This window comes from Trichoplusia ni, chromosome 21, assembly GCF_003590095.1.
Source record: "Trichoplusia ni isolate ovarian cell line Hi5 chromosome 21, tn1, whole genome shotgun sequence".
NCBI classification, from domain to species: Eukaryota; Metazoa; Arthropoda; class Insecta; order Lepidoptera; family Noctuidae; genus Trichoplusia; species Trichoplusia ni.
The window spans coordinates 6,721,087-6,742,852 of record NC_039498.1 but is presented as its reverse complement, the minus strand read 5'-3'; the positions used below and the strand labels follow the sequence as shown (position 1 = coordinate 6,742,852).

General features: G+C 35.0%; 2 protein-coding genes and 2 non-coding genes across 5 annotated transcripts in view; 3 read left to right on the top strand and 1 right to left on the bottom strand.

Moving 5' to 3' along the window:
- LOC113504282 (protein daughterless) overlaps positions 1 to 21,766 on the top strand; it is a 187,792-nt gene that overhangs the window by 63,538 nt on the left and 102,488 nt on the right. The gene's annotated exons all lie outside the window — the stretch shown is intronic.
- LOC113504286 lies at positions 7 to 2,278 on the top strand. The gene is made up of 2 exons (XM_026886525.1): positions 7 to 248; positions 1,241 to 2,278. Exons 1-2 carry the CDS (start codon positions 169 to 171, stop codon positions 1,677 to 1,679), a joined length of 519 nt encoding a protein of 172 aa, XP_026742326.1. The 5' UTR covers positions 7 to 168; the 3' UTR covers positions 1,680 to 2,278.
- On the top strand, positions 592 to 663 carry Trnad-guc. Its single transcript has one exon. It is a non-coding gene; the product is annotated as a tRNA-Asp (tRNA).
- Positions 4,345 to 4,416, bottom strand: Trnad-guc. The gene has a single exon. It is a non-coding gene; the product is annotated as a tRNA-Asp (tRNA).

The following is a 21,766-nucleotide window of genomic DNA, read 5'->3' as shown; positions in this document are numbered from 1 at the left end:
CCTTTAAAACACTACTTGAATCACTTACTACCCTCCAATTTGAAAAGTGATGAAAAATATCAAAATATAACATGTGCGGAACCACTCACGTTGGTCGGAGAAAATATATTAACTGTGGATGAAGACAGGTTATTGTGCACTGGCAACACTGAGGTAGATGGGAAAATTATGGAGTATAGCAACACTGATCCGGAAAGTGCCTTTGATTTTGTTTTGGAACCTGATTTGGCGTTTAGGGATGTTCAATAGTAAGTATTGAAATTATTTTTATTTGTTAATTAATAAGCATTATGTTATCATCATCATCCACAGCCTTTCTCCTCCCACTGCTGGGCATAGGCCTCCCCTTTCTCGTGCCAATTTCTATGGTCCTGTGCCATATGCATTATGTGATATATATTTCATATGATGATTTAATAACATTTTTGCTTTTGATGCATTAAATTATTGCTCTATTTCAATATTTAAAACCATAAAAATCTTTCCATACAAATATTGATTTAAAATTGAATAAAAATAACACTATCATATTTATACAAGGAGTTTGATAATCTTGACCAAATACTCAGTAATTTCGCCATTGCCAACAAGTCTTCGGTAGTATAGTGGTCAGTATCCCCGCCTGTCACGCGGGAGACCGGGGTTCGATTCCCCGCCGGAGAGAATCTTTTTGCATTTTGTTTCGACATATCTTAGAAGTATTTTACCTTGTTAAACATAATTGCCCTTTTAATGATACAAATATATGTGTTACAATATTTTTATGAACATTTTTCTTATTTATATTTCTTGCTTGACGTCCATTTTTCATATACTTAGTTTTATTAAAAATTGAACAAACTTTTTACCTATTTTCAAGTGATACAATTGCATAATAAATACTCTGTTACTATTCTTACATAACATTTGATGAAAATTATTGAATCTACTCATATTTAACTCTTTTTTTTACTTTTCTTTAATTCGCGGGATCTCTTCAAGGAAAGAAACGTGGTCTTTTTCAAAGGCATACAGAAACTTAACCGCGTTGCGGGTTCGATCCCCGCATAGGACAAGCATTTGTGTGATCCACGAATGCTTGTTCTGAGTCTGGGTGTCGTTATGCATCTGACTTGAATGTTTGCGAAACCCCCCGCGATACAAGGATTTAATTCCTTAAGTTTCCGTTAGTTATTTTTCCATTAAAAAGATAAGGCTATTGTACAATAAGATGCTAATACAAGTTTTTTTAATATTCTAGTTCTCAAACATCAATATACGCGCACTGGTTCATAACATCCAACGAAGATGTAGCTGATTTCATCCTCTACATTCGGGACGACACAAATAAACTACACTTTTCATCCGACGTCGCTTACAACATCCGCTCCTTAACCATCACCATCGAAAACGACTTCAAAAAGTCCCTTCAAGAAGGTAAAACTCACGAAATATGTATACAAGCGAAGAATTCAAATGGTACCCCAAGAAAATGGTTCCCAAGCCAGTGTCAGAAGCTTCTAGAAGATTATAATTCTTGGCCCAAGAAGTTGGTGGTTGATAAGAGACGGTTGACTAAGAAACGTGTGAAGTACACTTGGTTTGGTAACAGTGTGCTAGGGTTAGTTAGCGATTCAATATTAATAACTCTATGTATATTCCTGAGTGTGTGTTTTAAAATTACAGATTTTGATTTTTAGTTAAAGCTAGGATGTTAGAATGAAGTATAATGGTGCTAGTTTTCAAGTTGGTGCCAATTATTTGTGTTTTTTTTTTAGATTTCGTTTTATTAGTTGTTGGTCACGGCTTTGTTTGAATGTCAGTTATAGCTGCATAAATATTACCCTCCTTTTAACGAAGTCGGATAAAAGTAGCATTCTTGTTAATCCAAGGTAACGCCTTTATTCAAAATTTAATCGAAATCGGTCAAGCTGTTTGGGCGTTTGGGGTTATAAACATACACACATATCTTAATTATCATTTTGACCACCCTTTGATAGAGCACAGGATTATAAAACGACCTATACCAAGATATTTGGAAAAAAAGATAGGTAGGAAGTCTGTAATAAAAATAAAACTATTTTAAAAATGTTATACAAAACAATATTGAGTCTCAAACATGATCTTTTAAAATACCATAAGTAAGAAAAAATATATTTATATTGGGTATTTGATAAAGCTTTAATAATAAAGAACGAATTTATTTAATTCAGTACCTAAGTATCTACAAATGAATCGTTGTAAATTTTAATTGAATTAGGTACTTTTTATTTTTACCAAATTTTAAACAAAAATTTTCACTGCCATTGTTATTTTTAAATTGTTTTCTAACGATTGATGTTTATAATTATGTACATAAGTTATGTTTCTTTAATTTGTACTGGAAGAATATTGTTTGCAAAATTAGTGACTCACAAAACTAAACTAAAATAATAAGATTATGTTAGTTTTCATTATTGATTTAATAACAGTTAACTTACGCTTATTAAGCGACTCGCTCGCCTACCATCAGCTCATGATTAAGGAGTCCGGTTGGGTCCGAAACTAGTCGGGCACTCCCGATACATACGCGTGGGTAAACTGATATTAAATACATAATAATGAATCCGCCAGGCTCTCAATTTGTCAAATACATGTATAAGAATGGACGAAATTATGTTCCAATAAAATCATCACAAATAGCTTTAATTTGAAATTTATTATGTACTTAAATTTATACATAATTTTGTTGGCCCATCGGTCTATACGTAAAACAATTGGGTTGAACTCAGTTACCTAAAAAGATGATATGTTTAAAATATGTATTAAAAATTGTAAATAATTGTGATTTAATGAGCTCAAAATTTATTTTTTTACTATTTTATACACATTTTTTTGTATATAAATTGTATATAGTGTAAAAAAAATTGTTATAATACTTTTCGAAGTTCCATGCACATTTAATATTTTGTATATTTTTACAAATAAAGTTTTTTAACCATATAGCTCTCAAATATTTTGTAACGCATATCTTAGTATATTTGTATACAGTTTTATATACACATTATTTTGTAAATTTGTACCTTAACTAAATTAATTAAAAATAAAAATCCGTCCATAATTTTACATTATTTTATTACAATAAATAAAGTTACCATAGGAACGCAGTTTTATTTAACAAAACATGGTTGCTATGGCAACCAAATATATAAACAATTTTTCTTATAGTTAATCTTTACTAAAAGAAACCTTGATTTAATACCAGCTTAAATTAACCCACAGTTGGGCAAAGGACTCTCATTCATAGGGCTAGAAAGCATTACATTTCTGCGTGTAAAATCGTCACAGTCTTGTATACACCGTGATTTTTTAGTCGTCTTACAAAAGCAGTCCAGTTCACGTATCCAATGACTAGAACACGTTCATGATAAAAAAATAGGTATTAATGAGATTTGAAAAAAAATTAAATGCAATTTTTATTCAATATTATGATGCAATTCGTAGTTTTTTAGAAACACAACTCTGTTGCGAGCGCGGTCCGAGCCTTGTAACAATGGTGAGGGGCGCGGGCGGCGGCGTTTTTATCATTTTTAAGAGTATATTTCAGATTTCTCTTGTTTAATTTTCTTCGTACTTACTATCTTAGTTGATGATAAAAAAATAATAATCGCGCCTAGGGGTATTTTACGTCGGATACATGAACTGGGCTGCTTTTGTAAGACGAGTAAAAAATCACCGTGTATACTAAAACTCTTGTCCAGAGAAATAAGCATGCAGAGATTTTAGGTGTCAAATCTAGGTTTCTTAAAGACAATTATTTTCCCCATAACCTAAATAAATGCAAAGTTTAACTTTATTCATTATTTTAATAGGACAATTTCTATTATATAACTTAAATATAATATTTTTTTTTTAATGTGTAGATGAATGACAAAGTCGGAGACACGGGTTTTGATGTATTTTAATTTTCAAACATTAGAGCGATTGCAAGATGCAATAGACAAACATTTTAGTATTCAGCCATTTTGAATATTTCACAAGAAAACTCAGTAGATTTTTTGGATGTATTCCGACTTTTTTTTTAATTTCTTTAACCTAATATTATATTTAACTAAGTGATTTGCTTGGTGCTTTTGAATATTCTAATTCATTACTACTATCATGGTGACCTGTTATCGATTTATAAGATGGCGGCAAAATTTCATTTGCTTGAGGACTGTAAGGACTCCAATGAGAGTGGTAAGGTGCTGAAAAAAATAAAGTAGTTTAGTAAAGAAATATACTGAAAAAAGTAGAATTATTAGATTTTTCGTAACTTTTGTTAAAGCATTAATTTTATATGATAAAGGTATTAAAAATGAGTGGAAAACAAAATGCAAAAAGATTCTCTCCGGCGGGGAATCGAACCCCGGTCTCCCGCGTGACAGGCGGGGATACTGACCACTATACTACCGAAGACTTGCAGATGGATGCGAAATTACCGATTAGGTTCTTTGAACAATGTATTTGAGAGTACATTCAATGAAACGACTTTCCTTATCAGCTATCTAAATAAAATTTGATACTTAAATATTGAAAACAGGTTTTTGAAAAATTAATACAATTTTGGAATAATTTTAATTAAAATATTAATTAATCCTTACCTATATTTGTCAAGCTTCTTTCAAAACCTGCAAATAAACAAAAAATAGGTAAGAATTAATAAATATTTCATTTGAGATTTTTGTGAATGATTAAGTATTGCTCGACATTATCACAGCTTGGCGATAGGAGAATAAGATAAGCCTTAAAAAGTGAGTTGTGTGAGTGTTTTCCAGTTGCATTGCATACCTATTTGCTTTTAGCATTGCACTGCATATAGGTATAGGTACATAAAAATAAGTTAAAAAAGATTCAAGTTGTGAATCTATACTTCATTTATTGAGGTACTTAACTTAAGGAAATTTGATTTAGTAATCTTTTTAGTTGTTTTACATAAACAAAATAGCAAGGTTAACCTTCTTTTTAAGCACCTATCAGTGATCACATATGAGTGGAGTATTTATTTAAATAATAGTAGTAAAGAATAATAGTAATCTCAGGAACTACTAGTTCAAATTGAAAAATTCATTTGTGTTGAATAGACCATTCATTGAGGAAGGTTTTAGGCTATATGCCATCAGGCTACGACTAATAGGAGCGAAGATACAATGGAAAATGTGGAAAAAGCAGGGAAAATTATTCATCGTCGAGGGCTTCCGTTCAAAAATTCCTAACTTGTATATTTTAACCACGCGGACGAAGTCGCGGGCAACAGCTAGTATAATATAAAACTTAAATTAGGTAAGTAAGTCATTTCTTACCGTGGTGTTCGGCATGTGGTGTCCAGGAGTATTCGTGGTGCGGGCTCGGCATGTGACTGGATTTTAACTTCGTGAAGAATGACGCCACCTGAAATGAAAGTTAGTACAATAAGTATACTATTTAATATGGTTATTTGGAATACGGTATAGGTAGGTACCATTTATACACCGTGATTTTTTAGTCGCATAAGTGAAACGCTCATAGATTAAGCTATGCTTGACGCGGTTGGTCCGTAGATGGGTGACCATCTTTGTCCTAAATCTTTGACAGTCGTTAAAGGTACTCTGAAGCTTGAAAAGTCTGACAACCAGTCTAACCAAGGGGTATCGTGTTGCCCAGGTAACTGGGTTGAGGAGGTCAGATAGGCAGTCGCTCCTCGTAAAACACTGGTACTTAGCTGAAACCAGTTAGACCGGAAGCCGACCCCAACATAGTTGGGAAAACACTAGGCTAATGATGACTGCTTGGATAGCCGAGTGGTAAAGGTCACCACGTCAAACCCACTGTGCGTGACGTGTCTCTAATTCGATCTTCGCGTAGGACAAGTACATATTTGTATGATCTACGAATGCTTGCCCTGAGTCTGAATATCTTTGAAATTCCTTATTACGGGAGTCGTTTTTTTATATTGAATATGTTTTTCCTTCTCCGAATATGTTTTGCAGGACTTTCGCAAGAACTAAAGCAGTGAAGTTTGCGTCGAAGTCGTCAACATCATACACTTAATCTTTGAAAGATTCTTTGAATAAAACCTAATCCTTGACCTTGGTTCCAATGCCGAAACATTTCTTTAGATTAAGAATAAAATAAAAAAGTTAACGGGCGGCGGCCATTTTATTTGTTGTCCATTTGTCACTCAAACAAGGTAAAGAAGAGGTGAGGAATCTTTTCGTGTCTTTTTGTCTAAAATCTCAGTTACTTAAAAATAAGACGCGACTAAAAAACAAAGCAACAATAAAAAAAAGAAAACCAAATCAATTTAACTATATTTATAAATTAGTCGTTAATTTATTTAATATATGTTTATATAAAAAGATACACCAACATTGTCTAACTTTTTTTTGTACAATCAACGGAGCTACAGAAACGTCGATCATACATTCAACAAATTAATTACCTAGAAAATTAGAAAGTATATCAATTGTTGTGGCAGCTAGCAATTTAAGATGCAAAAATACGATAGGTATCTCTATTGTTTAATCGTATCACCGCAAATAGGCTCGCTTTTAATTTCGATAAAATGAAAGGCCTACGCGGCCATCTTGTTTTTATTTCGAGCAACGAAGCAAAATTGTCAATTTGCAACCGCTGCAATGAATTGTCGTCCTAATGGGGTTCCGATAGAGTATGTTTTTGTATAACAGTGAAAGTTTGGATTCGATTTGAGATTTATCTGGTCCTTTTCAAAGTTAAAAATAAAGAAGTAAAATAATGTGAAAGTTAAAACATGGCAGTTTGGTATATTCTAATGATCCAAAACTAGTGCAATGACCGGTGTTTTTACGCATCTTCTTACAACAAATTCGAGTTTCAAAAGTTTTTTTTAGTGTATAGGCGTATAGACCAAATGAACAAAGAGATTGGGTATTTTTAGGGTACAAAGAGGTAAGAACGGACCCTGCTACTAAGGCTTCGCTGTCTGTCTGTCTATCTGTCACCAAACTATATTTTTTGCGGGTTGTTTTATATAACTGAATCTCTAACTCCAATTCGATTTGAAAGAGCCTGAAAAAAGCCTCCTTGAAATGAAAACTTTTTGATTTTGAAGCTGATGATGGAAAATATACGTATTTTGAAGGTGTGAACTAATAGAAATAAAAAAGGGCAATGGTTTATAACGCCAAAATTTTTCTGGGTGTAATTTTTTGATTTTGAAAAAGTGTTTACTTAGCTATATATACGGAACCGTCAAAGTAACAAAATCGACTCGCACTTCACCAGGTTTTATAATTTCGAAGTTTTTGTAACAAAAACTTTATAAAAGAAGGCATAGGCCTATTCTTAAAAATCTTTTGATGCGATGCGAGCATAGACAAAACAACAAAAGAAAATTGGACCTCTGTTTTCAATAGTAAGTAGATGTTGGAGTGGGGATAGAATAGGCATTCACTAGCCTCTTGTTAAATGAAAATTTAGATTCAAATGGCATCCTAGAGTAAGAAAGTGCCGTCAAATATTTTCTTTTTAATATTCCGTATTTAGGTGACGGCAGGTGGGCTAAGGCGGTGACAGAATGGCGGCCAAGGCAAGGCAAGGAGCCTCGGTCGTCGACAAGATGGTTCGACGATATAGTAAAGGTCACGGGTCGAGTCTGGATGAGGCTAGCACAGGACCGTAGAAAATGGCACGAGAAAGGGGAGGCCTATGCCCAGCAGTGGGAGGACAAAGGCTGTGGATGATGATGATAATTCCATAGTTAAAAAGTCCTGTCCACGAAATATTCATAGATGAAACGCAAAACTCTCAAAAGCGAAACATTCTGAGCCCCAATTTCACTATTATAGAATAACAGTACCTACCAAATTTAATCCAATTTCTATCCATTCATAAGCCATTCTAATTGTCTCACTTCCGTAACTTAAAGAGGTTTTGCTAAGAACCAAAACTCTTTACTTTTTTCTAAACATCTTCGGTTGCCATATGTCATAAAAAACAAATGCTTACGCATTAATATTGTGTTCAATGTCGACTCATGAATGATAGTGGCAATGACGTCAAACATATTGATTGCTTTCTTACGTTATATTTTTTTGGAACTGAGGACCTAAAGTCACGTCTTAAAGTAATATAAGTGCAGATATTGAAAAGAGATGGCGCTATATACCGTGTGTATCGCTATTAGGCTTCCATAATCATAAGAAAATATTTTAAGACTTGGTAATAGAACAAAGGACTATTTTTAAATTGGATTGACGTAGATTGACGCTTTTTATTGACTATAGTTTTCGTATCGCTGTATTAGATTTAAAGATATTTTCTCGACTCGCGATCCCGCCGCGTTTGCTCATGATTAAGGACTCTGGTTGGGTCCGAAACTAGTCGGGCTACCCCGATAAATGCGCGTGAGTAAACCGTTACATCATTCAATAATAGATTTAAAGACTTAATATTTAGAAGAGAAAAGTGAAATACATTTTTATAATTTTGACTGCTACAGCCATTTATCCAATAACCCAATAGTCTTGGTTTCACGAGTTACAGGTTCGATCCCAACGCAGGCAAAGTATCAATAGTCCCCGTGCAATCAATCTTGAGTGTGCGGATAGCCGAGTGTTTCAGGTGACCACGTCAAACCGCGCGACGTGTCGCGGGTTCGATCCCCGCGTAGGACAAGCATTTGTGTGATCCACGAATGCTTGTTCTGAGCCTAGGTGTTGTTGTGCATGTGATTTGTACCTATGTTTCTGAACGACCCCGCGACACAAGTATTAAATTCCTTAGTGCGGAAATCGTTGTTTTTTGGTAATTTTTGGAAGTTTTATGCAGTTTCTTCATTATTCTAAGACACCACTGACAAATGGTGACGGAAAACATCGTGAGGAAACCTGGATACCAAATATTGTAATTTGAAATTTTTACAGTACAATCATTTGCTATATACAAAAAAAAACCAACAAACAATAATTAAATCAATGCATCAAAAAATTCATCGGCATCGCCACCGGCTGGGAAGGTGCCCAAAAGGCTGGCAGCATTGCCACGTTGAATGGCAATGCTAATCCTCTGAGCGAGGTAAAAGCCAACCTTTGGGTCACGAGAAGTCAAGAGACGCTTTGCTAGGTCTTTAAAAAGCGTTTTAAGCCAAGCGCCCAAAAGTTTAAACCCCAAACGGCTCAAAGAAGTAACTACCAACTAGATTACCATGTTTGCGCCGTTTGAGGTTTTCAGCAGCCGCGGCAGCAGAGCCAGCGCAGCTCGAAGAACCAGGAAGGTGAGATGGCGCAAGAGTATCGACACAAGTGGCGTCCCACACTAATTTCATTTGAAATTTTGAAATTACAACCCGCAATCATCTACCGTGGTGATCAATGCTCAAACCTTCCCTATACAGGAAGAGGTCTGTGCGAAGCAGAGTAGGTGTTTATGCTATATACCATGATCTCTTTATGTTCAGGTATAGGTCGTTTTTTATATAGAGCAAAAAATACAAGCGTCACAGATGAGGTGAGACATAGAAGGCGGGACTAATAATAGTGCGCAATGACGTCACTGGTCGGTAAAAACTTTACTGTTAAATGACGTCAAACGAGATTTAGACTCGGTCTATGGTGCTCCTTTTTTGTTTAAGAAAAAATACTTAGATAGGTAACTGATTTTTTTTGGAAATCTATCTGACGGAGGATTTTTTTGGCATATAACGATTGATACTGGCTTCATCGTCGTTAATAATAATATAGTAGATACCCGATCGTATTTCAGATTAAAGATCTCAACAAGGCCTCTGTATGTTGGACCTGTGTCCCCGTGCACGCCTTTAAAAGGGTCCGGGTCTCTTCTCATGAAGTTATCCCGTGAATGAAAAGAGATACAAATGATAATATTCCAAAACTTTCATACAACGCCATCTAGTGTCAACGTAAAAGCTTGCATTATGAGTACTAGACAAGTGATAAACATACTTATATATTTCTAAATACATACATAATGTAGATAAATTACACCCAGACACAGAATGAACGATCGTGCTCATCACACAAACATTTGTCCTTAGTGGGAATCGAACTCACGACCTCCGGTATAGCGATCAGGGTCACTCAGGGCCACTAGACCAACAGGCCTGTCAAAATATTATTATGCTTGTGGAAAGCGTCGGGCGGTAGGCCCGCAGTTAAAAAAAAAACGTACAAGCAATCAACACTCCATTCATTGACGAGTTAATTAAACATCACACTGATTATAAATGCGTAAGCATTAATTTTTTATAGGATACTAGCTTTTCGCCCACGTCGAAGTCCGTTATATCGCGTTTCCAAGAAAACTCTTCAAAAGTCCGGGATAAAAACTATCCTATGTTCTTTCTCGAGGTCAACTCTATCTCTGTACCAAATTTCATTAAAATCAGTTCAGTGATTTAGACGTGAACCGTAACAGACAGACTGACAGACAGACTGAGTTACTTTCGCATTTATAATATAAGTAGGGATTGGCAGGGATGGTATCGGAACATGAATAGAAAAAAAGGAAAGAGTTTTGTTTCTAATCAAACACTTTTTAAGTTGCCGAGCGTGACAAAAGTGCGCTGTCAACCCTGTGTGATAAGCTTGTACTGTGGATGAAGGAGTGTAAATTTATCAATAAACAAATCACGACCTCAGGAATAGCAGACAGGCTCACTAAATACGAGACCAACAGGCCTGTCATGATTAAATTATCTACTGGTCTGAGTTTTGGCCTCTTTTCATTCACATTTAATTCACAATTATTATTATGATCAACGTGACAGACTTTTCGAACTCCACAACATTGCTGGTAGTTATATTAGTATACCTAACTGTTTGTATCTATGTTAATGTCTCCCGATAACTAAAAATAAGTGAGAAACTAACTAACCAAGAAGGTTAAGCTGTTGCGTATTTAAAATTAACCGTAATGTGATGACCAAAAGATTAAGAGAGAATCAAAATGCTTGACATGATTTTTTTAGACACTATTCAATTACATATCTTGCTTTTAGAAATCTCAATACAACTAAGCGAGAACTATGACTCAAAAACTATATGTAAGTACTAGCTGTTGCCCGCGGGCCCGCCTGGTATAAATCGGAAATGATCCCGTGGGAACATAAAATCGAGATTAAAAGTATGTGTTAGTCTAGATCAGTGATTCCCAAAGTGGTCCAGGTGGACCCCCAGGGGTCCACGGGAGTCTTGCTGGGGGTCTACGTAGGCGTGAATAAAAAATGGGGGTGCATAAGATGTTAATGGGGGTCCACGAAAATTTATCTGCTGTTGATAGTAAAGAGCAAAACTGTGCGACAAAGTGTGAGAAAATGTATATTAGTATTTGCTAGTGCCGGAGGCAAGTAAAACCTTTTTTTTGTTGTAGTTCTTAAGTATTTTGTTTACGTGTACAAGTCGGTAGATCACAACTGCTTGTATAGATAGGTAGCTTAGTAATTTACAGATATATTATTGTCCTCTTTCATTTGAAGACAAACACAACACGTTTTATTCAATTGTTTTTCACGAGAGAAGCACTGCCTCTCTAAAAAGGCTGAATAAGCAATATTGCAGAGCAATTAATTTTGTATTTTTTCTTGGAAATAACTACTAATTTTATAAAATAGTAATTGCATAATCATTTTAAATCGATTTTGTTTTATCAAAACTATTCCTTTTTGGTTCGCGGACGAAGGGAACAGGCCGAAGCTTGGGCTTCGATGCCAGTTTGCCACTTTTTAAAAATGAAGCCGCAGACAAAAAATACGCAAATACACGGAGCGCGTGAACTCATTGATTTGATGAAATGTTAGGTATTGTTTTATGGACAATTTTGGGATTTCACACCGTCGTATACCACACACTTCGTACAAAAATTATCCTGAAATGTGGGAAATAGCAAGGACATTTTTAATAGCGTTTCCCTTGACATAGCTTGTCAATAAGCGTCACAGAGCGGGGGGATTTGTGGTTATTGCTCACAAAAATAAAGCCGAACATTGAACGTTTGCTGACACTCCATCAAATTCCTTCTCTTCTCCTTCCTCACTCTCCAAATGCTTCCCTTATAATAAAATTATGACCTGAACCTTCTTCTATGTATATAAAATGTACCAATTTTCGTTTTGCTTTTACCTATCAAAATGTAGGGACAGAACTCAGAAGCGACATAATTTCTTATTTTTGGTAACTAAGTATGTGGTAGAAATTTAGAAGCACCGAAACCAGCAAAATTTTGAAAATGGTCCACGAGAGAAAATAGTTTGGGAACTACTGGTCTAGATTATCACCTGTCTACATACCGAATCGTTCCAGCCGTGTTTGCGTGATAGAATGACAAACATACATCCACACATTCTTACAAACTTTCACATTTATACTATTAGTAGGACAGGATTGATAGTTCAACATTCAGAGGGTCTATCGCCACTCTTAAAGTACCTAATATTATTATGGTTGTGGATGCGTGATAACGATACACGGCGTAGAGCGACATCTCTCTTTCAAATCATCGTCATCCTAGCTATTTCCCAACTATATTGGGGTCGGCTTCCAGTGTAACCGGTTTCAGCTAAGTACCAGTGTTTTACAAGAAGCGACTGCCTTTCTGACCTCCTCAACCCAGTTAAAGCGGCAACACGACACCCATTAGTTAGACCGGTAGTCAGACTTTCTACCTTCTGACTACTAGTGACTACCTGTAACGACTGTCAAAGATGTAAAACTAACAGCTGGGACCCACAATTTAACATGCCTTCCGATACACGGAGGAACTCGTTATGACAAAGATGGTCACCCATCTACGGACCGACCGGGTCGTGCGTAGTTTAACCTGTGATCGATTAACTTGTGCAGTTATAACCTAGCCACGAGCTCTTTTCATCTCATCTGCCAAATTCGCATTAATATTTCTTTAAGACGAAGAATCTAGCTTCTACATTATGTCTGTACTTAATACGGGAGCTAGATTCAAAATGGCGTTGATTTCTTTCAGATTAGCAGTCACGCAATGTGCAAATAATGTTTATAACTAGCTATTTGAATAGCATTGCCCCAAAAACGCAATAATCATCATTTAGTTTAATACTATAAAACAATTTGAAGCAAAACGTAACAATTTTAGATTGACTCCTAAAGGAATTAAATATTTAACAAGGGTCAGTTGAATTTATTATTTATACTATTAGATATTTTAAGTCATAAAAAACTGTATATTTTTTTTTATGATTCATTTTTCCCATTTTTATTATTTGACTGCGTTTTAATAAGGTTTTATATGAAAATAGTTCGATTTTAAAAAGTTAAATAAATTTAAACTGAGCCGCACGCACGTCAATACGAAAATGCCTAAAAAAAGCAATGGAATCTAAGTAGACTGCCTAATAAATACAATCGATTCTAAATATAACCAATAGCTTTTTTACGTCGAGTTAATAAAAACTCTGCTATTTTTAGATACTATACGCAGTTTAAAAATAACAGTTTTTATTAACTGTCTTGATACAAATGAACTCTGGTTTTAGAAAAGCTTGCTTTACCGAATTTGTTACCCTAAACCCCAATGACTATATTTTCTAATACAACAATTAGAAATTCAGAACGGGGCGCTACACAGGCTACATTGAGACTCAATACTCAATACATTTCCTATTATTATGTTCCTAAAATGCTGAGGAGAATAAAAAAAGTATCATTTTTATCAAATTTTCATTAATTAATTAGCCATTGTAAATAGCAGAGTCGAGGCCAACCAATTCCTGTATGTATCAGCCCCTCTAGCCAAGATACATTGAAACAATCGTTAACGTACACAGAATTTATTTAAATGAAATGTCAAAGTGTGACACGTGACATAACGAAATGAAATGTCATTTCTACATTTGATTTTTTATCGTTATTTGGTAACTTTAACGATTGTTGAAATATAACTAGGGTAAGGTTTTTTATATGAGATTTTTCGCTTCAAGTGTACGCGTCTGCTTTGATTTGAAAAACTTTAGTCAGTCTTGAAAAGTGTCTTGCAAAAATGAATGGCACTCTATAATAATAGGGATGATGACAATTTTTTCCTAGTGTCCGTCTTGTAGTTTATTGTATAATAATAGATACGTATTTTTGAATTTGTCCCGCAAACATAACTTGACTAAATTACAGTAAATGAAACTTACGCTTGACGTCACGATTGAGTATACTATAAATTTATCATATCGTTACGTCACAAGTCCCCTAAACTTTAAAGCATTAAATCTTTGTCAATTTTAATTTTCGTGAAAATGGAAAAAAATACGTGCCCAATACTTTTGAATTATCCAACCGAACTAATTAGATTTTTTCTTTTTATACCCAGTCATCATCCCTATTTCAAAATGCTTACCTTAGCAGAGCTGACAGCGATTTTGAAGACTAGCAGAAGCAGACCGATGGCTACAGACTTGGCAGCGAGGAGACCAGTCAACAGGATCCAAGTGGACGTGGCTCCGAAGTGGAAGACAAGAGGCACCAGAGCAACGCCCATTTTCTTCATACTCCTTCCGTCTGGAGATAGAAACACCTTTAGTAAAACTTCGGTGTTAAGAATACTGAAAGCCGTTCGCATTTGGAAATTGAACTTTCAGCGCGCTTTCACCAACTTTCTAAACGTGAAAAATTTAGGATTGAAAATGCGCCTCTTATGAAAAGTGAGGCCTATTTCCTTTGTCACTTATTAAAGTTCATGTTATCCTTACAAAAAAATATATCAAAATCGTCAGTGCCGAGAAAGCCCAGACAGAAATGGTGTAGAATGTAAATGTGTTTTTAAAGGACCCGTTTGAGATCCTACTTCTGGGAAAAGACCATTTTCATTCAAAACTCTCAATTTTGAATTTTTGATTTCTGGCCACCTTTTAATTTATATCGTAATTTCAGCTTTCCACTCTGTGTTAAGGATTTTTCAGCTCTTTTTTAACTCTGGCTAGGTTTACCACAGTTTCATCCATACTGAAAAATCATTCTGATCCACTTGATTTACCTGTCTATAAATACACGTCCTTTTAGCACGTTTATTTATACAAGTAGATATTATTTAGTATATTGGCTAAACTACAAAAGCTCGCCTTTGCTTGCTTTACCTCAATTTTATTATTTTCGTGGCAACAGAAATAGATTACTTGTATTTTTTTTATTTTTAGCTGTCACGTTTCATGGTATTCCGGGTGGTGATAGACAGACAGATATGTAATATAGATTGCGTTTTTACCTTTTATATTATATGGAATTATGTAAGGATAATAATTAAGTTTTTCCGGACTTACCCCTATTTGTTCCCACTCCAAACTCAGGTTTCAGTTCCTCATAATGAATAAACCTTCCAATAGAACTATTCCCTATGTGCTCATCATTAAACCTCTCCAGCCATTTTACCAAAAAACTTATAGAACCACTAACTGTACTTAAAAACTTTTCATCTTGACCTACTTTCAAACTGCTATCTGCCGAATTGATTTGAAAATTCGAACAAAAAAGTAAAAAATAAACATATGTCATGACGGCCATTTTGAATTTTAGATGCGCGCGTTCGCTACGAGTCCAAAATTACAACTGTAAGTAATGTACGGAATATATTCGAATCAAAAATTGAAAGTACTTAGGATTCGACAAAAATGACTGGATCCCTAACTTAAGCAGGGTTTCGTGAAAATCAAGGTCTGTATGAAATGGATTTTTATGTCAGATGGATGATAAATGAAATATGTAGTAGTTTTATGTTTTTTTCTTGTTTTTAAACTAGATCGCATGTAATGGTTTTCTTTATAATGATTCGTCGGACTAAGAATGTAAGTATATCACGTTTCAAAAGGGAAAGCTAAAGGTAAGTTCTAGATGAGATATAATGTCTAAAAAAAACTTTTACGCACTTTAGAACTTATTATGTAGGTGATAATTTAGTTTCTTTGAGAGATTCCATGTTAAGTGGTAAATTAGTAGTCTGGTTCCTATTTCTTTCAATGACCTATGATGATGATGACTATTGATTGAGGTATCCAACAATTTTAGTGACCGCTTAACTCGACAATTTTTTTTTCATTCGCTTTACTTTCAATCCAGTCGCCTATTCTTCTATGCCTTACCTACTAAAAAATACGTTAAGTATCTAAGTACAAACATAATTTATTAAAATCGGTGGTTCTCTTTCCATCAATTTATCATCTTAAATCTATCGAATAGTCCTACGAGTAAGTAGAATACGATGATACATGTGCTTAAAGATGAAATAAAAAAATAAATACATCTGTCAAAAATTTGACATTACTTTTCCCTCCGACCGTAACCTTTTACGAAGCGCCAATTTTTTTTAAAACTAATGGCATTGCTCATTAGGATTGTTGACTGAATGTCGGTACAACATTTTGTTTTTTATTTGTCTTAAAAAAATAAGTAAAAAAGTGTAGAGTAGAATTAATGACATGCGATTAAAAGCGAAAGTTAAGCTTTGATATACGATGTAGTACAGATTAACGTTTCTTAGTGTTGAGTAGTAAATTTAGGATAATGATTTTGACGGCACGAATAACCGAATTGTCAACCTTTATGCCGGCCATTTTGCGTATGATATGGGTTTGATCCCCGCGTAGGACAAGCGTCTGTGTGATCCACGAATGTTTGTTTTAAGTTTGGGTGTACATATGACTTGAATGCTTTTAAAACCCATCAAGACACAAGGATTATATTCCAAAGAGAGGAATTTCTGAAAAAAATACCTTGTTTCTTGAACTATTGTGAGCAGTCACGCAGTACGTATTATAGTGCAATTTAAAAGCGGTCGCGCTCACTATTCCACAGCCTAATGAGACGGCAATTAAACAAAGGTACAGGACGAACATTTTTATGTTATGTATGAAATTCATCATGCACATATTAGGGTGTCTTGTGCATGTGACTTGAATCATCATCGGCCTAGCCTTTTCCCAGCTATTGTTGGGGTCGTCTTCCAGCCTAACGGGATTCCGCTAAGTACCAGTGTTTAACAAGGAGCGACTGCCTATCTGACCTCCTCAACCCAGTTACCTGGGCAACACGATTCGTTTGATTGGTTGTAAGATATTTCAAGCTTCTGTTGACCTGTAACGAATGTCAAAGATGTTGGATAACAGCCGGTACCTACAATTTAACGTGCCTTCTGAAACATGTGCATATGACTTGAATGTATGTGAATTTTTTTAGTGTGGAAAACATTATCTTTTATTTCTTTCTAAATCATGTGACCAAGCGAAACGAAATATCATTTTTATTATACACTAGCTGACCCAGCAAACATTGTTTTGCCTAATAAATTATTTCTAGTTGTATGTATTTTTTAATGCCACATTATAAAAAAATAAAAACAAAAAATTTCGTTGAAAAAATGAAATATTGTTTTTTAGTGTGAGCAACCCTTAACACCTAGGGGTATGAAAAAAAGATGTTAGTCGATTCTCAGACCTATTGAATACGCATATACAATTTGATAAAAATCGGTTAAGCCGTTTCGGAGGAGTACGGTAACTAACATCGTGACCCGGGAATTTTATATATTAGAAGATTAAATCATTTGCTACTGGCACTATAGAGTTTAGAAATGTAATTTGGTTCCAACTTCAGGCCTTAAATCTCAAAATAAGTAGACATCTACTCTACATCTATACTTTTTGTATATTTTTCAACATGTCTACGGCCTAGGCAATTACTGTCTAGACTCAAAATGGGCTACTTTTTAACATAATTACTTTTACAAGATGTGTAGTGGATAATTGCATGATTTTTTGTTCAAATTCTTAAGAGATTAGATGGCTTTGAATTTCATTTGCGTCACTAATCTTAGTGACGCACTCTAAAAAACTACTCTTAAAACTATCTAGTTTTAAGAGTAGTTTTTTAGAGTTTTATTAAACAAGTAATGTTTGTGTGTGTGTGTGTGTCATAAAGTGGTTTAAATAATCTCATAGATTGATTATAAATGGAAAACTCGGGTTGTGTGGATCGGGCTAATTTATGAATCGAAATTATCCAGGGTCCAAACATACAAAAATTCATTCAAATCGGTCCAGCTGTTTAAGAGTTCAGCGATATGTAGCGATACGGACAGTAGAATTATGAGGTATATTCATTATTAGATAAATAAGTTAAGAAACCAGTCTAGAGATTCCACACGAAACGACTGGGTATTATAAGTTCAGCGTATCTGTAACTGTTTGTAAGTATGTTAGTATGTTTGTCTGTGGCATGCTCTTGAACGACTGACCCGGCTTGTGTGTTACGAGTATTTAACTTGAAAAGAGAATTCGATGAGTGTACATGGATATGTTATATAAAAATCAGACCAAGCTGGCTGAATGCATATTTTACATCTTACAACTTCCTATATTACTAGCTGCTGCCCGCGACTTCGTCCCCGTTGGTAGAAGATATAAGTTATGATTTATACCTGCCCTGTTTTTTTCACATTTTCCATTGTAGCTTCGCTCCTATTAGTCGCAGCGTGATGGTTTATAGCCTAAAGCCTTCCTCGATGAATGGTCAATTCAACACAAAAAGAATTTTTCAATTCGGGCCAGTAGTTTCTGAGATTCGCGCGTTCAAACAAACAAACAAACTCTTCAGCTTTATATATTAGTATAGAAGTATAGAAGTATAGATAAAAATCAGACCAAGATGGCTGAATACATATTTTACATATTACAACATCCTATATTATATGAGCATCAAATGAAAGAGCTCGTATCGGTGATCTTGTATTAGGTACAGACCTAATTTATTACGCTACGCTTAAGCGTGCGAAAGAGAAGTACAATGATCATTGCCCGCGAGTGAAGGACGCGAAAACATCCACTGACGTCTGATATATGTTTTTAAGACTTTAAGCTTTTGCTGACGTTCCTTGTATTTTCTTTTTTTATATGTGTCGTGGCTACAATATGACTTCAGGGGCTTAATTAGGGGTTTATTTAATTAACATAGTCATTAATAGGTTTTTATATCCAGAGTTAGAATTTACAGTTCATCAAAAAACATTAATGTTGTCTAGTTTCAGACAATTTAGCGGTTGCATTAAAATAGTCTGAAAACTTTTTTTTATTTTCATTGTTAAGAAAGAAAGGAGAAAACATTTTCAAAAATATCATTTGTTGTAACCACAATACTTTCTCCAAATCAGAATGCATGCAGCGAAATCAAAATAAAATGACTTTTGGATTTTGTAGTGTCAGCAACTCAGCGACTACAGTCGTTTATCACAACGCAATTTATAAAGGGCCAGTATTTTTAACCAACTATCTAAAAACGGAGGTTACTTAATTTGTATGTATTTAGTAATTTGATACTTTACTAATATTGTTCTATTATAACCTTGGCAACGACTACAATATTATTAAATACCTAGCTTTTTGCAAACGTTACACAAATGAGTTCTAGGAAAAAAAAATTGCTACGAATTTATGTTTATGTTTAAAATATTTATCTATAGGTACTGTTAATTTGTAATAAGATGTATGGTATGTTTAGAATATTTTAATTGTATACATTTGCATGCCTACTGGCAAAATATGGCTGAACGAATGTTACTTTTATGTCACCACTAATGAAATACCCATATTTGCAAATAAATATCTTTTATCTTTTTTATCTTTACGAAAAATAGATGTTACCCGATTCTCAGACCTAAGTAAACGTAATTTCATGAGAATCGGTCGAGCCGTTTCGGAGTTAAATTTCGTACACCGTGACACGAGAATTTAATATAATATATCATTGAATCATTTCTATTTAACTTAATGAAAATACGTTTTGCTTTATGCGAAGATAATTTAATTTCGGGTAGTTAGTAAGAGTTCCACTCGCTCGCTCGCCGCGTCAGCTCATGATTAAGGACTCCGGTTGGGTCCGAAACTAGTCGGGCAATCCCGATAAATACGCGTGAGTATACCGTGGCAATCATTTAATAAAGAAAATTCAATTTTTTGCTTTTTGGTTTACTTTTTGTAGTAATTTGTTTTTGTAAATTTTTTTACCTTAAAATATAGGAGTTTGTATTTGATATATTCTAACTATACTTTCTTTGGATCCGGGGTGAAACTCAAATAAATTCCATCAACAAAAACATCCCGGATCTCTTCTATTCTATCAACTACTGTTTTAACTATAGGTGTGAAGACTTTTTTGTTGCCAAAAAGAACAACAGCGAATCATTGTATTTGATTGTGTACAGTTGTTCAAAAACCGGCCTAGTGTGAGTCCGACAATGCACGAAGGATTCCGTACTGTTATAATCTTCTTGTTTCGGATGGAAAATCATCAAATGATTGATCATCAATGATGTTCCTTCCTTTTCCCTTCGTGTACCGGGGCCACTTTATAATTTCGGACAATACCGCTGCACAGTACTGTTATCTGAATTTGTTTATGGTAAAAATAATGTTTTTGTGTGAGTCTCGGCTACCTTAATGTGCAATATATGAATTTAATCCTTGTATCGCGGGGAGTTCCACAAACATTCAAGTCACATGCACAAAGACACCTAAACTTAGGATAAACATTCGTGGATTACACAAATGCTTGTCCTATGTGAGAATCGAAGCTGCGACACGTCGCGCTCAGAGGGTTTGGCTTGGTGACCTCAACCACTCTGCTATCCGTGCAGTCAATAGTGACTCCGTTTGGGTGCGAAACTAGTCGGGCAGCCCCGATAAATACGCGTGAGTAAACCTTTGCATCATTTAATAATATAATTTGTTATAGCATGAACAGAGATGGATTACTAATCAACAATGCAATTAATAATCACGATTCAGTTGACGCGACTGGTTTGGTGAGCGACGGAAAAATAGACAGAAAGGGCAGTCTAAAAAGTTGGGTCCTGTTTTAGCCTTTGGTTAAGGAACCCCAAAAATCAGATTGTATTAACCGACTTATATGGCTGTCCGTACCAAATATCAAATATCTAGATAATATGAAAGTTAGAACACAGGTCAAGTTTCAGTCCGATTAGATACGTATATGTAGAGAATTAAATACATTTTATTAGTGAAAGATGCTCTGATTCATCGATAATATTAATTATTAAATTTGTGATATTTCTACTTTCGAATTCTCCGTACGTTTTGTGTTATAGTTCATTAACAAGGTGCAAAAAAGGCCTAACGTAATTTTATTTCATACACGCGTAGGGCTATACGCGCAAGAAATCGAGCGAAAAGGTCGAACGAAATCCCCAACTTGTCCGGCACTTGATCAAATTTGGCATTTGACTAAGTTTGGGATTTCGCTAGCCCAGGATTTGGCCAAATGTGGCACTTTTTGTCAAATTTTGGACCTGCCCAAATTAGACGGACTAGATTTTAAGATTTCCCGATGCAGGAAGCGAACAAATCCCAGACTAGAATGGAATTCCTTTACATGACCAAAGTCGGGACTTCACTTATTCCCGGATTTATCCAAACCCGAGACAAAATGATCTTCGGGACTTAATCAAATGGGGTCTAATCACAAATCGGGGAGCTGATCAAATTCGCCCTGATAAAATTTGCCATTTTGTTTTTGGAACAACACTGAAACCAAAACTTGTCTGGAATGACGGGCCTGTTGGTCTAGTGGCTAGTGACCCTAACTGCTGTACCGGAGGTCGTGAGTTCGATTCCAACCCAGGACAAATGTTTATGTGATGAGCACGATCATTTGTTCTGTTGCTGGGTGTAATATATTATGTATGTATTTAGAAATATATAAGTATGTTTATCGGTTGTCTAGTACTTATAATACAAGCTCTGCTTAGTTTGAGACTAGATAGCGTTGTG